The following is a 20,712-nucleotide window of genomic DNA, read 5'->3' as shown; positions in this document are numbered from 1 at the left end:
TCTAATATAGCTACAGAGTTGTATGTAGCCCTATAGCCCTATAGCCAATTACATAGTCTATTGTATTATGAACAATGTAGAAATGATGGCTGATTTTTTGACCGTACCCAGATAGTTTTTGTATACCTTAGACAAGATAAGTATTGATTGGTTTTATGAGAAAGCTATAATTATCCACATAGTCACTGCTGCGGAACAGCACGGGTCTGGACTATTTTTTTTATTATTTTAGTTATAAGTTTAGCCCAAAAAAAGTTTACTTTGATTTAATTAACACAAACAAGTGTAACTAGCGCCGTCTATTAGCAATGTTAAATTAGAGTGCTAATTATGATTCCTCATGCCAAAAAACGTGATATTTCCAATTTTCAAAGAGAAATTGTGAAAACATAAAAAATTATTCCGAAAATCAAAATTTAAATTCAAACTTTGCATAAGGCATGTTGAGCAGAATCATATTTTGAGGTCTAGAATCTACAGTTCAGAGATTGGACATTCTTAAAGAATCACCCTGTATATATATAAATATATATATATATATATATATATATATATATATATATATATATATATATACTATTATACTTACAGAAAAAGATTCCGGTTTTAAATGTTGTATTTTCAAAATTTAATATTCAAATTGACATTTTCATAGAATTCAATTATTGATTCTGGTTACTATAGTATCATTATTTCCATTGGTTGGATTATAAATGACGTTGAATCTTTATAGGTTGAATATCGATTGGTTAGTTTATTAATGACACTAAATTTTTACAGGCTAGGTCATTATGAATAGAGCTGAATAATTATTAGTTCGATTATGAATGACTTGAGAGTTTGTAGAGTATTCCAAAATATTTTCAATGAAAAATTGGATGAGAAATTTTGAGGATTTCATTTTTCATTTGAATGATTAAATTAATCTTAGTGTTACGTGGGTGATATAAATGATAATTGATATATCTTTCAGAACTCATTGGTTTTCTACATGAGTCAATTGAAATTCTTCTGTCCTCCATTCTTATAAATTCAATATCAAGAAAAGGTAACGATTTTTCAGTATTTTCCTTTTCTATATTGAATTGTGCATAAGGATCGAAACGATTGAAGTTGAATAGTAAATTGTCCATTTCATTATTTGGAAGGGATATAATTATATAATCTACTTACTTCTTTATGAGGAATAATATCAAGGGTAAAACAGACATTACAAAGTGCAAAATATAGTTCATTACATAATGTGACAATGTAGGTGATGTTGAAGAGCTCATTGGTATGTAATTATTATTGTTATAAGAGAAAGATGTATTATTAAAAATGAATGTTACTAATTCTAATCATTTATTTAGTCTGCAATTTTTAGTTATATCACTCAATCCATGTTTCAGTGCTGTAAGACATAAATTTAAGTGGACATTACTGACGTTATTCTGTAGTAATACAATTTTATTCAAATTTCTTTGATTTTGAAGGAGTATTTAATGTAATGTTATCATAAGATTGAGTGAAAATTTCAGTTAACCAATTAGTAAGAGGTTCAATCGGAATGTTAATTAATGCTACAATGGCTCAAGCTGATACAGTGGGTTTATGAATTTTTTGTAAATAGTAGAATTTAGAATGAATACCATTAAAGTTAGTTCATTTCTTTTGAGTTTTTTTGGCAATTTGTTTTTGTTAAGAACTTTTTTGATTAATTTATTACAATTATTAGTTGCATTGATAAAATTCATTTTTTAGTAATACATATTTCTCTTATGACAATAAAAATTACCAACAACTATTTGGAACACCAAAGGGGTCTTCAATATCACCTATATTAGCAGATTATAAAATAGATTATATTTTGGACTTTGCAATATCTGTTTTATCCTCGAAATTCTTATTATTCTTCATAAAAAAGTATGTAGATGATATAATTGTATCCCTTCCACATAATTAAATTGATCATTTATTATTTTACTCCAGTAGTTTCGATCCTCATATACAAATTCAATACAGAAAAAGAAAACACTGAAAAATCGATACCTTTGGTTGATACTAAATTTATAAGAATCAACGATAATAGGATAATAGGTATAGAAAACCAACAAATTCTGTAAGATATATCAATTATTATTGTTATCACACACGTAACACTAACATTAATTTGATCAAACGAATGAAACATAGGGTTCTTTCAATTTCTAATACAATTTTTCATAAAAAGAGCTTGAAATTTATTAGCTTTTTCATAAAAACTCATATCCTTCATATCTTATGAAACGAATTTTATACAACACATCTAACACTGATTGTTAATATTGAATCAATATAATCAAACGTCATTTTCGACATTTCTATCTCACCTATTTATATACCTTTACCATATAGCAATTCATGTACTTACTCCTGAACTCTCTGGAATTTTTAAGTAACACAATATCAAGATAGCCTACAGTCAAACACTTAATATTCAATCTATTTTTACCCGACTGCCAGGAAGGGTTATGTTTTTAACGCGTATCTTGTATGTATGTAATATTCTTTATTACCTTGTATCTCCAGAACTGCTAAACGGATTTTCACATGTTCGTAGATAGGAGACATTTAAAAAAAAACCAAAATGGCGGATTTTGGACGCCATGTTGTGAGGTAAGAAAATTTTTTCTACTACCAAGCATATCGAGTTGGGTATTAAAAGGAAGGATTTTAAATGATTGTAAATATGTATATAACTTGCAGTTTTAATATCAAATGGAACGATAAAAAATAGCTAATTGAAATAATTCAGACCTGTGCGGATAGATGGCACCACTAGGTTTTTAAAACGCGGTATTGTTGTGTTTTCTTAATATTACTTATTATGAAGCATCGGTCAGCGTGCAACAAACAATTCGGATAGATGGCGCCACCAGGTTTTTAAAACGCGGTATAGTTGTAACTTCTTGTTATCTAAGACTAATATATTTACTACGAGGACGGACTTACGTTGTTACTATAATTATAATTGTCTTGTGCGATTTAAATATCTTCTTTATTTGGTAGTAAGGTATAATATCATAATGAATTATTATAGGTTCACTAAGACCTTGTACTTAGTTTTGAATTTTATTCGCATTCGTTTCGTTCGATTGAATTAGTTTAAGTTGTAAAATGTAAATACTTATAGATTTAGGTTAGATTTAGTTTTGCATTTTACTTTCCGAGGGAGCGTTATACAAATTCTAGTTAGGTGCTGGTACTGGATAGGGTCATTTGACGATGGAGAAGCTGTCAGAATTTTCCCAACAACTAGACTGGTTGATGCACATAACGCGGCTATGAAAAGTTAGAAAAGCTCACAAAAGTATATACCGTTAGTGCTGTAGACATCTCATTGGATCCTAAAACATATGGTCAAAAGCCATGAGAGGAATACTTACCTGAAGATCTCAATAAAACAGGTGGTATACCAAACCAACTCAAATTAGGTGTAGGCTCTCGAGCCATGCTAAGACGGAACATCAATGTTAACCATGGGCTGGTTAACGGTGCTATGGGTGTTATCCGACGTATAGATTGGCCAGCACTAAGCAGAGAGCAGTTGGAGCCGGGAGAACTGCCACAAGCAGTATTTGTGGAGTTCGATGATCCAAATATAACAGGGAACCGACCTGGTATTGGAGTCCGGATAGAGCCTTGTGCTACAGAATTTGATGCTTTACGTGGAAAAGACAAGATCTAGCGACGAATGCTTACCTTAATTTTATGCTGGGCAGTGACGGTGCATAAATTACAGGGCACAACTTTAGACTGTAATTCTGTTTATAATGTTGCAAAAAAGTGAAAAAACTACCGTGCTGATATTTCTAAGTGTACAATATGCGGGGACATTGGTTTGGTACTGTTTCAATTTATATTTCTGGTTTTAAGTACCTAATCATTATTTTTTTAAAATACCTTATCATTGAATTTTTATCTTGTTTTAGTCTTTTCAGTTGATTTTTAATTGTAGTTATCCATGCAGGCGGGTTTTTTGTTTTTTTTTTTATTATCATTTTATTACTAAAATAAAAGATAGAACACCGATAATAGAGATTGCCTAGCATAATGTATGAAATACCTTGTTTAAATTGTTACAAAAAGTACATTGGTCAGTCGAAGAGGTCATCGTCAATCGGATAACCTCCCACAAGAGTGATAGTATATTATATTCTGATAGATGTTCATTAGCAACTCATGTGTATCATGAAGGACTCAATATGAATTATGAATAAGCCAAAATTTTGTTGACTGAAAAATACTCGAAAAATGTCTATTTTCAGAAACAATATATATTGCCCAAAATGATCAATACATCCATGGAAAAACTGGTTTGAATAACATTAATGTAATTTATGCATATCTTTTAAATTGTGAAAAAATAAAATCTATAAGAAATTCAACGCCACTGACAATTCAACTTCATTTATAATCCAACCAATGAAAATGTTTCCATAGTAACTAGAATCAATATTTCAATAAAATAATTCTATCATTCATATCACCCAAGTAACACTAAGATTAATGCAGTCCAAAATTTCTCATCCAATTTTTCATCAAAAATATTTTGAAATACTCTACAAACTCTCTAGTCATTCATAATCGAGCTAATAATTATTCAGCTCCATTCATAACGATCTAGCCTGTAAAAAATTCAACGTCATTTATAATCCAACCAATGAAAATAATGATTCTATAGTAACCAGAATTCTATTAAGCGTCAATTTGAATATTGAATTTTGAAATTCCATTAATTTTAAGTTTTCTCAAAAAAATACATCATTTAAAACCGCTGAATATTATTGTAAGTATATTTTATTATTTTTATACATTTATATATATTTTTATATTGTACTAAACCATAACTTCAGTCTTAGACGATAATACATAAGTATTCAAAAGCTTGGAATATATATTAGAGTAAGACCACTTGTGTGTTCAATTTTCCCACATTCCCAATATGGAAATATAAATATAGACAAAAAGGTGGATTTACATCACTCTCTTCAGAGGAGCTGTAATTCAATACTCGTCGAGGCATTAGCCACGAAAGTAGTTGTTTTCTCGTTTTAAGAACGCGGGACCGAAATTATGGCCAAGTTCAATATGAAAATTTGTATGAATAATGAAATTACGTACAATAAGATTTGATTTTAAATGTTGTAGTTTCTTGTAAAAACATGAAATTAATAATCAAATTGACGGTTGATAGAATTATTTGATTGAAATATTGATTCTAGTTACTATGGAAACATTATTTTCATTGATTGAATTATAAATGAAGTTGAATTTTCATAGGTTAGTTAAGGTTAGGTTGTTGTGAATGATGTTAAATATTGAATGGTTAGTTTATGGAAGACATCAAATTTTCATACACTTGATCGTTATAAATGGAGCTGAATATTTATTAATTCGATTATGAATGACTTGAGAGTTTGTAGAGTATTTCAAAATATTTTTGATGAAAAATTGGATGAGAAATTTTGGACTGCATTAATCTTAGTGTTACTTGGGTGATATGAATGATAGAATTATTTTATTGAAATATTGATTCTAGTTACTATGGAAACATTTTCATTGGTTGGATTATAAATGAAGTTGAATTGTCAGTGGCGTTGAATTTCTTATAGATTTTATTTTTTCACAATTTAAAAGATATGCATAAATTACATTAATGTTATTCAAACCAGTTTTTCCATGGATGTATTGATCATTTTGGGCAATATATATTGTTTCTGAAAATAGAAATTTTTCGAGTATTTTTCAGTCAACAAAATTTTGGCTTATTCATAATTCATATTGAGTCCTTCATGATACACATGAGTTGCTAATGAACATCTATCAGAATATAATATACTATCACTCTTGTGGGGGTTATCCGATTGACGATGACCTCTTCGACTGACCAATGTACTTTTTGTAACAATTTAAACAAGGTATTTCATACATTATGCTAGGCAATCTCTATTATCGGTGTTCTATCTTTTATTTTAGTAATAAAATGATAATAAAAAAAAAACAAAAAACCCGCCTGCATGGATAACTACAATTAAAAATCAACTGAAAAGACATTTTGGGCATCATATGTTGATCCTCAAAACAGACTCAAAGAAAAGTCGAAACGTAAAATCTTCTTGATTTTTGGTCTCTTCTATTACAAAATTAGTTTTTTTAATAATTTCTAAGATATAGATAAAAATTGACGTTCCGATTTTATCAAAATATAATGTTGGCACTGACAATTTGCATATTTATATTGATCAATAGGTCATTCATTTCATCATGAATATCCAAATAAGTATAAAATCGAACTAGAAATTTGTTCTTATAGAAAAAATTTTTCCCTAGTCCTCACATCTCGAATACATAGCAAGAGTCAATTAAATTATTTGTAGTTTTATGAGAATTTACAAAATAGAGATATAAATTTTACTTAGATTGTGAAGGTCTTTTTTATCATTTATTCCTTTTTCGTTCTTATGAATATGAACCATTTCTAAAATTCTCTTTTTCGTGTATTACATTCCGTTTGAGTATTTTTGAATCTATGTTTTTTTAATATTTCTTGGTTCTTTAATGCAGTTCTATTTTTTTATCGTATTGATGATCTCTTAGTCTATTTTCTAAATACTGAGATGTCTGCCCTATATACAAATATCTTATGTAATATTAAAGGCAAGACCAACCATCTAAATAACGGAATTCAGAAGAAAATAAGATCTGATACTTGTAATACTATCACACATTTTAAATTAAAAAACAAATAACGGAGCATTATGAAACCTCAGAATCTAACTAAAGCCAAAGAATCCATCAATGAAAATACAAATCTGAAGATTTTTGAGGCAGATAAATCTAATAACACTGCTATCATGAAATTAGGAGATTATAATAATGAAATGATGAAATTATTGAGCGATGAGACAACTAAAAAAAAACTTAAAAAAACCTTGTGAACTCTTGTCAAAATCAAAAATAATGATCTTATTCGATCTAACATGGTATATGAAAACCTTGTTTAAATTGTAACAAAAAGTACATTGGTCAGTCGAAAAGTTCACTGATCAGTCGGATAACTTCTCACAAAAATTATAGCAGATTATATCCTGATAGATGGATCTTATCGGAAGGCTGACAGCAGAATTACAAAATGTCGTATTGTGTTTGATACCAGTAGGTGAACTACAAACAACATGAATAAGTTTGAATGACGATCAGTTTTAAGGTATCATTGTAGACGATGATTTGCTTACATCAGCAAAAACAAGGGAAAATTTGATGCTAAGCAATTCAGTAAAATAGAATTACATGGGCAATATGATTCTTTAAATAAATGTTATGGTGCGTGTTTATACGTTAAGTGTGTTAGTAGAACCTGTGTGATGTCTAATCTCCTGTGTGTAAAATTCCGAGTGGCCCTATTGAACAATATAAGCGTCCCTAGATTGGGAATTTTATTAATTATTCTGTTGGAGCAATTTGAAAATCACTTTGGCGTGGATCGGGAGTGAATCGAATAAATGGTCGACTTTCGTAAGTAAAATTATAAGGGTTTTCAGTTATGTTTTGAGGTTCAAAAAATTATTGTATCTGAAGGAAATGAGAGGAATAAGTCGAGAGCGATTAATGCTGAAGTGGTCGATGATTATATTAATTTGTTAATAGCACAGGCACAAAAGGATTATTTTTATGAAGAGTTTATTGCTTCAAAGAATAAAAATAAAATTAAATGAATATATTTTTAAAATACTATGAAACATTATAAACAATTTGAAATAATTTTTAAATTAAGCCTCGAAAAATAATGAATAAAAAATAAAAGTATTGTTGTGAAAAAAAAAAAAAAAAAGTCGAGCACTCGATGTATAAGAAGTATGGAGCAACGCGCCCTCCAAGTTTTCCATTATAGTACTAGTATTTCTCATTCAATATTGTTTCAAGCTTGCTTTGAAAATTATTTTCAACTCTTTAGCTTAATGTGCGTAAAACTTTTTACAGAACTATATCTATTTCTCGCTTCTCGGTTTCATGGTTTTTGGTTTTTTAACTATATGAATTCAATTGATACAACCCTCATATAATGGCTTTGCTGGTTATATACCTACATCTCAAAATTTATATCGACCCGTAACGGTGTAGTTAGTAAGATTGTCGAAGTTCTTAATTTCCAACACGGAGATCAGAGGTAAGAATCCTCTTTCGAACGAAATTTTTATAAACTAAGCTTGTTTTTAGTCTAAAGGAAAGTTAAAAAGAAATGAACCCACATACAGGTGAAGCTAATATAAGCGTGTTGAAAAAGAATTAAGATTCACCCCATTATTTGAAACTAACTTGATAAAGGTGGTTGGAAGAATAAAGAAGTAGCGATTGTTTTATTTTAAAATTTTAAAACATGAACAAGAAAGAGCTCAAGACTTGCTTTGTTCCTTGTGATTTGGCCTATAACAGGGCGCAATACTTGTAAAATAATATATATATATATATATATATATATATATATATATATATATATATATATATATATATATATATATATATGCTTATCCGTTTCCATGTGCACGAAGGCAATCCACATTGATCTACTGTCAGATTAAGCCTCTAATGCATTTTAGAGATTTCTTACTAGGCGCGTAAAATCGAGAAATGTCTGGACTCAATCATGTCGAAGCAAGAAATTATTTGTGTGAGGTTTACGTTTTTCTCAGAGCTGATTTGGAGATTATTTCCCAAGAATTAGTTAGCGATAAAATAACTGGAAACTGGAAAATCGGGCTAACCTTAACTCCCGTCCACTTTGTCTATTCTCTTTCGCAGAAACTGATGGTTAAACTGTTAACTTTCAGTTTCTGAAGAATATAACTTGGTGGGTAGTGTAAACAGCGTGTTCAATATAAATAGAGTGGCCTGAAATATCTGTGTGAATTATGGAGAAATTTTTTAGAAGTGAGAAGAAATTTCTAGAATTTCATTATTTACTTCCAATTCCAGTTAAGTGATCGAAAATGGGAATATGCCGCCAGGGCAGCTGTAATGACAATGATTTCGAGCTTTGGTGGAGGAACGACCAGCATAGTTTATACCATGATAAGGCTAAATGGAAAAATTAACACTATTGATATCATAAATGGAATACTTGGGTCTTTGGTCTCGATAACCGCTGGATGCTTCCTATATCAAGGTACACATACCTTCTCTAAGAATCTAGATATTATTTCGTTAGTGAAGTTAATATGGGTTGATATGTGTTGATTAACTTTTATACGGTCTTCAGACCAGTAATCAATGTCATTAACCATATTTTGAAGGTTGACTGTAGTTTCGACTATATCTGCTCCTACTGTCTTCAGCGAATGTAGCAATGTTTCATTACTTCGAAATATCAGCCGTGAATTGGGGATAAAGCATCCGCCAAACAATAATGTCCTGGGGGTAACCCCTACGTTTATTGATTGAAGCTCCGAGTACTCCCTTTCTATTCTCACTATCAATTTCAGCTGAGGAAATTGAATCTTCTTCTAATGGTTCATCTATTCATTTATCGTACGATTGAATTGATCTATGGTTGAATCTCGAATAACTTTCTAGTGTGGCTTTCCGGTGTGAATTTGTTATATTTCTTTATATTATTATATTATATTTAATCTAAGCCCGGGGTTATCGTTTCATTAATGTTATTCCTGATATATTCTTCGAATTATTGGATTGCTCAAGATTTGACTTTTGGTTTTGAATTTCTTGTTGATGTCCGTTATTTTTTCTGGTATGTAGTCAATTGTCTTACAAAAGGGGTATCAAAGTATTCATTCTCATTTAGTTCTCTCAAGTTCAATGTTTGGTTTCTGATGTTTCTGTTTTTTTTTCATAGGTTCCTATTTTTTGTTTCATATAATTTCGGTAAAATAGTCGTTTACAAATATTTTTTTTGCATGACACATACTAAATATTTCTCATGTTCGAATTGCAAATAGGGGCAGAGGAAAGCTCTCGTACTACAATGCTCAGCCACTTATAAATTGTCAATAAGAGTGACCTGTGAGCAGAAGTAAATTGATAAATTAATTAGTGACTAATAATTTTAAATAGAAGTGTTAATGGTAAAATGAAATCGGTATAGTTACTAAGTCAATTATCTTCAAACTCCATTATTATAGCCTTATATTTTCTCTGAATATTCAATTTTTTTAGGTTGGGAAGCAGTATTAGTTGGCACAGTTGGAGCCATTCTAGTTTGCTGTTCCATGCCACTGTTTGACATGGTGAGATTATATATTAATATAAAATAATTAGACTGTTATTTCATATTAGTCGTTGGAATCCACTACTTGGTTTAATTAAGCCAAGAGAATCCAACCCATATATAAACCAAAAAGAAAAGAGTAAGAGAGACTTGTATTTGAATATGTCGGGAACCAGATGGTTAAGCACCAACTTTTAACGCTTTTAACAAACAGGTTTCAACAAAATATTACCAGACAGAATCTTGATATTTGAATTGATAAATTACTTATCACATGTTCATTATCAATTGAACTATTTATAAAATTTACTTCAATAGCTTGGGTTTTTTTATTGATTTGACGGAAAAGTCACTATACCGGAACACCCCTTCCAATTTTTGTCACTGGTGGCGCTGGGCGTTGAGGTAGGCGGGCGTGATATGGACGAGCTTATCGTCGTAGTGACCTTATCGTGTGACGTCGCCGCTGTGGTCATAGACATTATACGGGGTGCAGTCGGAGAGATGGCGCGGGTGACTGGGAAACAGTATGTAGTCGAAAAAAAAGCAGTCGGAAAGATGGCGCGGGTGCTTTATATTTTTTAAATGACAAAATATATTTTTAAAAATTTCATATAATTTATTTCACACAGATTTTTATGTTACTACAATGAAGTCTAAAGTCATTCTCTTTAATTTTATTATAATTAACAATAAATAAATATCGTATTGCTGACACAGCAGATTAACGACCGTACAAATAAAACAATGATATTGCGGATTATATGTAAATTTCAAATGGAACTCAAGGGCGTAAGGGCGGTGGAGCAACTTCAGTGATGTCGGGGCTCTTGGGAGTTTCTTTTCTTCTACACAAACTTAATATCAAGCGTTTCTTCCTAAATATGTAGATACTGCAAAAGATTAAAATTATTATATGGTACTACTAAGGCCATATATAGAGATGTTCTAGTGGGTTCGAATTTCTTCCAGTGGATTTTCGTCCTGGGTGTACCAGAGGAAAATCTATATAAAAAATCAACTTATTGTTCGCATAAACTACTTTTTGTTAGTTCTTATAAAAATTTAAGGAGTCATCCACTTAGAATAATATTTGATCCTTATTGTGGAATCTGTGTAAATATGTTATAATTTCCCTGAAATTGTCTGGAGAAATTAAGCTGGGTTGTACGGCATTTAATAAAGAAAAACCTATCGAGCTTTCGATATCTGTTAAAAATCTTAAAATTAGGTCTAAATTAAATTTTAGCTGATCTATAATATCTCTTATTTCTAAATATATTAACGTTACTTCTAGATTTGTTTAATATTATTTGTGTTTCTCTTATTTTATTGAAAATTGATATTTGGTTTTTAATCAATCTTGATAATGTATCATTTAGAACATTTATAGATTTTTGGTTAAATGAAATGTGATTATTGAGTTTTCTTATATTTTTATTTTGGCTATTTTCTAATTGAGAAATATTGTTGCTGATTTCTATTGCGTTTTGTTCGTCTAAGTTTCCTGATATGATTTTTACGAGAGATCCTAGAGGATTGATTAATGCTCTTTTGGATAATTTGCTAGGAAAAATTTAGAACATTTTTTGATTTATGTTATCAAATTCAAGGTGTAAGTGTTTGTACATTGTAAAAGTGCAAGTCTATTGGGAGCTGTGGAGTTTTCAATTACAATTCTTAATTGTCGAAAAGAGGAAGTTAGTGAGTCTATTTGGTTTTGGATAGGTTTTATTGGAATTTAGTGGAGAAAGGCGTGTGTAGCAGTTTTAACTTTAGCATGTCCTAATTTGTAAGGCAGAATACCGGGGTTTTCTTTAAGATTGTGCACTTGAATTTTCTGAATCATTGTCAATGGGAGGATCGTCATCCTGTAAAATAACGTTAGTCAGATTCCTTGGAGGTTTAAAAAAAAGTTTGTGGTAGGTATTTTGAGGAGTTGTAACTTTCTGATTCAAGAACATGCTCCGGTTTGTAAGGAGGTTTAATTGTCTATCTGTTTGTTTTTTGTAACCTATGGTACCGGGTTCGATAGTAGGAGGATCAGAACGTTTTTCTTTTCGTTTTTCAGTAATTTTCAATATGTTTTCGAGTAAGCTTTTATATAAATTGTCACATAGTATTTTCATTGTTTCCTTAAGTTCATTGAGTTGATGATTTATAAGTTGTTCGTTGGAGTTTATAATAAAGGGATCTTTAAGTTCTAGATGTCCAAAAATGAGATATGTTGGTTTTTGTTTTGTCACGAAGTGTATAGAATTGTTATATCCTATAATTGAATGACTCATTTTTTTGAAAGGGATATGTTTTGGTCTAGTATTTGAAAGAGTTCTCATATGTTCTAGGAGTGTTAAATGAAACCTTTCGACAATTGAATTACTATTTGGATTGAATGAGAGACTGTAGTGCCAATTGATATTATATAATTTGGCAAATTCTTTGATCATTTTCTGGCAGAACTCGGTTCCCTTATACGAGATTATATTTTCGGTTATTTTAAAACGGGAAACGACTTTTAATGAAGATTGGTACACGTGAATATCTGAAAGTGATGGAATGATGAAGCTTGTGCGAATTTGGAAAAACTGTGGCAAATTGCTAAAGCCATAGTATTATCAAATTTAAAAGCATCTATATGCACAGTTTCGAATGGTTTAATGGGTGTTGGAGTTAACTGCAATTTTATTAAAGGGGGACGTCTTTCATATTTCGCTTGTTGACATATGCTACAATTATTTATAAAATTTTTTACATCTTCATTTATTTTGGGCGAAAAATATTTTTTTTCAATTCCTGAATAGTTACATTTATACCTCTGTGGTTTGTTATACCTTCATGACAATTTTTTATTAGGTTAAGTTGCATATTTTCATTAAGGACATCAAATAGAAGGATGTTTGATTTGAGTAACTTGAAGGCAGAATTTTTAAATATTTCTGGTATAAATCTACACATATTTTTATAAAGAGCTTCATTGTCGTCATTTTGAGAGTAAAATACGTATTGTTTCTTTTGAAATCCATATTGTTTGAGGAATGTTATCATTTGAGATTGAAAGGATTCGTTGGTAACATATAGTTGCCATCTAATTCGGACATTCTAATCGAAAAGCTTTTTTATTTCTTGACGAGGGTTTTTATCTACTTTTATTATAATAATTTGGTTGAGAAAATTATCAAGAGGTTTGTCGGTATTGTATTCCTAAGATTGCGTCTTCTTTATTTGTGTCTACTGTTTCGTTGTCAGGTTATATGTCAGGGCAATTATGGAAGAATTCTCTGGATTGGGGGTGTGGTTAAGGATTTTGTTGAATTCTTTCATGTATTCGAGAAATGGTGTTGAATCTACAGGATAAATTTCTACTCTACTTAAAGCGTCCGCGTTACTATTTCATTTACATCATTTGTATACAATGTCGTAATCAAATTCCTTTAATTTTAATCTACAACGTAGGTACTAATCGCGAGTTTGGCTCATTTAGAGACATTAACCACTGAAGGGGTTTATGATCTGTAACAATTTTGAATTTTCTACCAAAAATATAGGGTCTAAAATATTTAGTAACATATACTATTGCCAAAAGTACATTTCCTATTGTAGAATAGGATGTTTCTGCATCATTAAGTGTGCGTGAGGCATATGAAATTGGTTTATCTTGACCAATAGGGCCTTGAAATATAATTGCACAGATAACAAAATCACTAACGTCTGTAGTTATGATAAAGTCTTTAGTGAAATCGGGGTAGGCAAAAATTGGTTGGTTAGTTAGTAAAGCTTTACAATCTTCGAAAGTTTTAATGTATAGTGGATCATTCATATTTATTTTAGCGCCCTTTTTCAAACACAGCGTGAAAGGCTTAATTATTCTCGCGGAGTTATTAATAAATTTGCAATAATATCCTAGTAATCCTAGAAATGATTATATTTTGTGAACCGTTTTCGGAATCTGGTAATTTTGGATAGCTTGAATCTTTTGCGGGTTTGGTTTTATGCCGTCTGGCGTAACTATGTGACCAAGGAATGCAACTCCTTTTTTTAAAAACTCTAATTTGTCTAACTGATTATTTAAGTTAAGCAAATTTTGTTTATCCATTACCCTTTGGAAGGTTGAAGGTCCGTTCTTTATTCCAAATGGCATACGAAGGTATTCATAATAAACGTTCTCAACACTGAAAGCTGTTTTCTTGATAACATCCGGATGCATCTCTATCTGATGAAATCTACTAGCTAAATCGAGAGTTGAGAAGAAATAACATCGGCCAAGTTTGTCGAGAATGTCAGTTATGTTGGGAATAGGGTAACGATCTTCTATGGTTTTTTTATTAAGCTTACGATAGTCCACTACAATGCGTTATTTCTTTTTACCAAAAGCGTCAGGTTTTTTGTTAACTATCCAAATTGAACTACTTCAAGGAGAGTCGCTTGAACAGATGATGCCTTTTTCTAACACAGCATATTCAACCTGGGATTTACGGATGAAAGGATATCTGTAAGATACAATTGGATAATTTGGTTGACGGTATGCCAACAATAACATTATGAATAGCTACAGGAATTTTTGCAGATTCAATAGAATTCGGTTCTATTTTAGTGAAAAATAGTAATTTTCTTATACTTTCGTAATGTGAAAGGGGAAGGTGAGCTTTAGTTGTATTGAGAATTAAGTTTTTGAGATCTAGTTCGACACCTAGTTGTTTTAGTGTGTCGTAACAGATAAGGCCATCGAAAAAATTATGAAATTTGAAATTACAAAAATTTATCGTTGATTTTGTGTTGAATTCTGGAAATGCCAAAATTTTGGCACAATAATCTTTGGTTGTTGTTTGAAATAAGGAGCAGATGTCATAGATTGAATGTAGTTCTATATAATTGTTCGATTTGAGGCTATATCGTGAAAACTTTCTTGTTGGATATTTTCGCAATTTTCGTAATTTGTATCATCTAAGGTTTGTTCATTGTCATAAAAAAATTCGGGGTTATTTTCTTGTAGTGAATTGCATGGATTGAAATCGTCATAATTTTCTTCTGGGTTATGTGTTAATTCCTTGGGACTCATCTAGATTATATAATTCTTCTGATACAAAGTTTTGTTGAAGGAGATATTGATTTCTAGGAGCTTGATTTCGATATACTGATGTGGAAGGTCGATTTATGGAGTAATTTGAAATTCCGCTCATAGCAATAGGTCTTTGAAAGTTATTCTGTGGTTTTCTAAAAGTATTGTTTGAAATTCCACTCATAGGGGTAGGTTTTGGTTGTAGAGCTTGGGGGTTTGGTTTAGATGAATTCTGATTTCTTGGAGGTTCAAAAACTTTGTGATTAATGAAAAACCTCTGATGTGGTGAAGGACGTGATTGTATATTGATTGGGCCACGTGGTAAATGGTTAGGATTTTGGTAATTTTGTGGTGGTATGTTCAACTAGGGATTCGGAGAGTTATTGTTTTTGTCTATGTACAAGTCTAGTCTTAGAATTATCGAGGTTTTATCTTAGTAGATATCTTACATTATTTTCTTAAATTATTTGTTGTCTGGCTACAGCTATTGTATTGGGTTTCATAGATCGAATAATTGAACCTAATGGTTCTTTTAAGTCGCACAAAAATATTTTCAGAGCGTATCGTAAAAAGTCTTTTTTATTCTACTCTCTCCATTTTCGTGAAGATCGACATAGTTATGCAACTGGCTTAAATTTGACATAGCCCTGGTGTAAAAATGTGAGGATTTTCGGTATTACCTTGTCTTAATTGATCTAAATCAAAAAGTAAGCCATTTTCATCACATTGATCGCCAAAATGTGCAAGTAATGCTTCTTTAACAGATTTAACTTTTATCAATACAAACACTATATACTTTTTTGCTTCACCTACTAATTTTGAATAAATTCCACAAATGAGACTTATATTTTGAACACAAGCAGAATTACTAATATCTATGAAAGAAGATAGTTCCAAAGGATTCCCATCGAATCTTGGAACAATATCCAAAAGTTTAGTATCAAAGTTCGGAATTGACATTGTTATATCACTTGCATTCGATATGAAGGAATTATTAATTGAATCTTCAATTGACAAATTACTGAATTCCTTTTATAGATCAAAAGATACATTATTTTCTATATTACTTATATTAAAACTATTCACACTAAGGCGATTTTCTTCTATATATAATGCAATAGGTGAGGAGAATGACATAAATTACAAGGAATGAGCAACTTACAGAATTGTGGTTATCTCCATTCCTTCTTAATCACTCTATTTTCTTCTTTCTTGTTACGTAGATTCTTCTTATCACCGAAGTAATGGTTGATACCAAAGGGATATTAACTATATAATCCGTTTCAGTATCCTACTGACTGCGCCACTTTATATTTTTGAAATCACAAAATATATTTTTTAAAATTTTAGTTAATTTATTTTACACAGATTTTTATGTTACTACAATGACTTTACATTCTCTTTAATTTTATTATAATTAACAATAAAGAAATATTGTATTGCTGATACAGCAGACTAACGACCTCGTACAAATGAAACAATGATATTGCGGATTATAGGTAAATTTCATTCCATAACTGGTAACTGGGATACAGGGTGTAGTAGAAAAAAAATCAATAATGTATTTAAATTTCATATACATATATTATAATTTTGTGTAATAGAATTTTTAAATGATTCAATAGCGCATCTTCGTTGTACGAGGTGAGGTACGTGTTTTGTTGATAATGGTGGGAGATATGTCAATGGCTAGATAGGGGTATTGGCATTCCTGACCGCGACTATCTGGTTGGTCATTAGATTTAGTAGAATATATAAGATACCTCAGTTCAGTTATATCTGTATTATAGTATAGAAGTAGACTTGAGGAATTTATTGCCAAAATCAGCAAATTAAATAGAGACATTATTTTTCATAAAGACAAACATACGGTTATGAAACAACTCCAAAACCTATGTTATGTTCATTCGTCGAACAATGATACAACGCAGGTTAACTGGAAAATAAATTTGGCATCTGAAGAATTTGAGCAGCAGCATTCCAAGTTACCTCAAACAATATTAACATACCCACTGAAGAAAATTAAACCAACAACTCTTCAACATGATCAATACAACTAGCAGCAGCAGCAGCAGCAACAACACGTTTACTAACATGAAATTTGAAATAAACAATATGTTTAGTAATTTAGCAGGTAATTCATGTAATTCCCATTTTATGAAAGGAATTACTATGGAAGCAGTGGTGGTGGTAACGGAATTGTTTGCTTCTATGATAATGATACATTCATTATCATTTCGAGCTCTAGCTAGTCTTATCGTTTGCCGTCTACATGAGATTGAAGGATAATCGTTAAAAATGTTGAAAATATGCTTAAGGGGAATGTGAAAATGAATAATTTGTAAGCAGCATTGATTATGGCAATAACAAACCATGCCACGTACAGCATTAACCTTCTTAGTCGCTTGTGTATCCAGGAGATACATGCTATTTCCATTTGCAGTTTTTTCGAAAACGAATAATGTTAGGATTGCTGTATGCAGCGTATTCTTAGGTCAATGTGTCTCCAATCATTTCCTAGAACAACATTAGCAAACATCCTTTTGTTCCATTGTTATGGCCATAAAACCCAAATGGCGGCGGTCATGTACCTGCTCGATACATGGCGACCATCGACGTTACATTTCTGAGTGATTCACTTGTTTCGTAGACTCTGTGCGTGTAAGGGGTTTTGTGTTCAGAAAATCGATTGTAAAATTGTTTTTTCAACAATGAGTGCAAAAAAAGTGTTTGATTTTTCGAAACCTGAAGATGTCGAAAAACTCCAAGGACTAATGTTTGAGGAAAATTATGAATCTAGTGTCGATGTCGCCGACGATGCTTTTGATGAATCTGATGAATCAGATTCAGAGGATCGGTCGAAACATGATCCATTGATTAAGACACCGAACATGAAATTAATGACAACGAAGAGGAAGATGAAGCTACAGAAGAGGCTGATTATTATTTTGTTGTAAGTACACTAATGTTCAAATAATTTTTTTTTGCTAATTTGAAAAAAATTAGGTAAAGATGGTACACAATGGAACAAAACACCTCCTAAAATTCCAAAAATGCGTCCTCATAATCATTATATTTATTATATTTGCTGGGTGTATTCAAAGGAGTTCATCAACTTGGCGATTTCTGGGCCACTGACGGTTTAGGAATAAACATTTTTCGGATGACAATGTCTGAAAAACATAAGGTGTCTAAGATTTCACAACAGAGAAACCAGAGCAACACGGCGTCAAGTGAATAAATTGGCCCCCGTGAGAGAGCTTTTTACTGTTTTCATTGAAAACTGCCAAAAACATTATCATCTAGACCAAAATGTGACGATCGATGAAATGTTGCCAGGTTTTCGAGGTAGATGTTCATTTAGGCAATATATTCCATCAAAATCAAACAAGTATGGCATAAAAATATTTTGTCTTAGTGATGCCAAATTATATTACACCGCCAATATGGAGATATAATGTGGACTACAACCTGAAGGACCTTTCCCCATAATTGGATCCGGTCGAAATGTTACTGCGGATAATTGGTTTACTAGTTTGAAGCTAGTAAAAGAACTGGAGAAAAATAAGATATCATATGTAGGCACAATACGAAAAAATAAAAGGGAAATTCCCCCGGATTTTATATCACCGAAGGATCGCGAATGTTTTAGCAGTGTTTTTGGCTACACAAGAGATGAAACTCTCGTTTCATACGTTCCGAAACAGGGAAAGACTGTAGTATTACTTTTAAGCATGCACGTTTCATCTACAAAAGTTTCCAATGACACTTCAAAAAAACCGGAAATAATTTTATTTTACAATGATACAAAATCCAGTGTAGATGTTGTCGACAAACTATGTGCATCCTATAATGTTGGCAGATCAACGAGAAGATGCCCAATGGTGATTTTTTATCATCTTATGTACATAGCGGGCTTGAATTCCAGGACCATTTTTTTGGCTAACCAAAATGAATTTACTTCAAGAGTAGAGTACTTGAAAAAATTAGCACTAAATTTGGTAGACGAGCAACTTCGGATCAGAGCCCAAATTGAAAGTCTTCCCATGGACTTGAAAACCTTGCTACAAAAATATAAGCTTCAAGAACCTGAACCAGAAACGTCGAGGGCACCAAAACGAGAACGTTGTCGGCCATGCTATCAGCTGCAGAATAGAAAACATTATTCAATTCTTATCGTTGTCAAAAATGCGAGATTGTACTGTGTTTGAAAAAACATTCAAAGATTATTTGCGAAAGTTGTTTAGATACTTTGTTGTAAACCAGGTACTTAATTAATTTTTGGAATTCAAATATTATAAGCATTAAACATTTTTGTTCACGTGTTTGCAATTTATTCTTATCTTCTACCATTATTTGCTTCTATTAACATCCATACAATTAAATAATTACACTTGTCAAAATTAATTTCCACTTTTTCAAAATTGCCTGCAAGTATTATAGGTAGCCAGGTAAGTAAATATTGCTAGTAGAATATTAAAGAAGCTTATTAAGGCGTAAACTGATAAATTCAAATAAAATAATACATTATTTACATGCATGTATCTGAGAGATACATAGCGATTAACCCCGTCACAAGAAACCGCGCGCCTAGTGGAACGTTAACAATTCCGGGATCTCGAACAGTTTCCATTTCTCGTACACTTTCATTGTGGGTACAAGAATTAAAACCACCAAAATTGTTGACTAGATCTAAATCTCCAGTACCATGTACATTAAGAGATCCTTTAATGTATAGCAGAGCTTCATTCATTACAAAGAGTTCATAAGTCGACTTGGTTGATGCTAAACTCTACGATATCAGTACAGTTGAATGATTTTTTAAGTGGAGCATAAGTTTGATATTCTGCCTTTCGGATGGACTCATCAAATCTAGGCTTCTGATAAAAATCAAACATTGGATGCATGTCGTTTCGACGTGGTTGTTTAATCATTCTCCTTTTTCTTCTTCCCAAACCCTTCTGTACTAATGTGTAGTCGATTGCTTTTTATTATCTATTATTAGGTCCATCGGCATCTAGCTCTAATTTCCAGGATTAAAGTACTAATCCCTTTTGGAAAGTTGATTGAAATTTCGTTTTGATCTAAAGCCAGTACTGTGATATCAGTTATTTCACGCTGAGGTATGACGAGTAGATACAACAAGTTATAAGGCTTATCCAGGATCAGCTTTCAATACAAACTCATATACGGTGTGTGCAGATCTGTTGTCAACAAAGGCTCCAGTGCTAATGTTACAATAGAAACGTATGCCGGATACTTTTATAATATTCACGGGTAGGTCTAAAGAGTGCAGTTGTCCCGATTTGATTATTTGTGGAGAAAACTCCAAGATTCTATCTAGGCTATCGTTGGGTTCTCATATTTGCTAAAAATCTGGCATTGTAGCGTGTTGTTGTTTTGTTTCAGT

The 20,712-nt window shown here is 31.4% G+C and overlaps 1 protein-coding gene across 1 annotated transcript in view; it reads left to right on the top strand.

Annotated features, from left to right (window-relative positions):
• The window catches only part of LOC130900287 (putative ammonium transporter 2), a 151,913-nt gene that overhangs the window by 39,800 nt on the left and 91,401 nt on the right, over positions 1 to 20,712 (top strand). Inside the window, exons 6-7 of the mRNA XM_057810800.1 lie at positions 8,998 to 9,187; positions 10,195 to 10,265. Coding sequence (XP_057666783.1) covers positions 8,998 to 9,187; positions 10,195 to 10,265 — 261 coding nt within the window. The remainder of the gene's footprint in view (positions 1 to 8,997; positions 9,188 to 10,194; positions 10,266 to 20,712) is intronic.

The sequence above is a fragment of the Diorhabda carinulata genome, chromosome 12, assembly GCF_026250575.1.
Source record: "Diorhabda carinulata isolate Delta chromosome 12, icDioCari1.1, whole genome shotgun sequence".
NCBI classification, from domain to species: domain Eukaryota; kingdom Metazoa; phylum Arthropoda; class Insecta; order Coleoptera; family Chrysomelidae; genus Diorhabda; species Diorhabda carinulata.
This window is presented reverse-complemented; position numbering and strand designations above follow the sequence as displayed.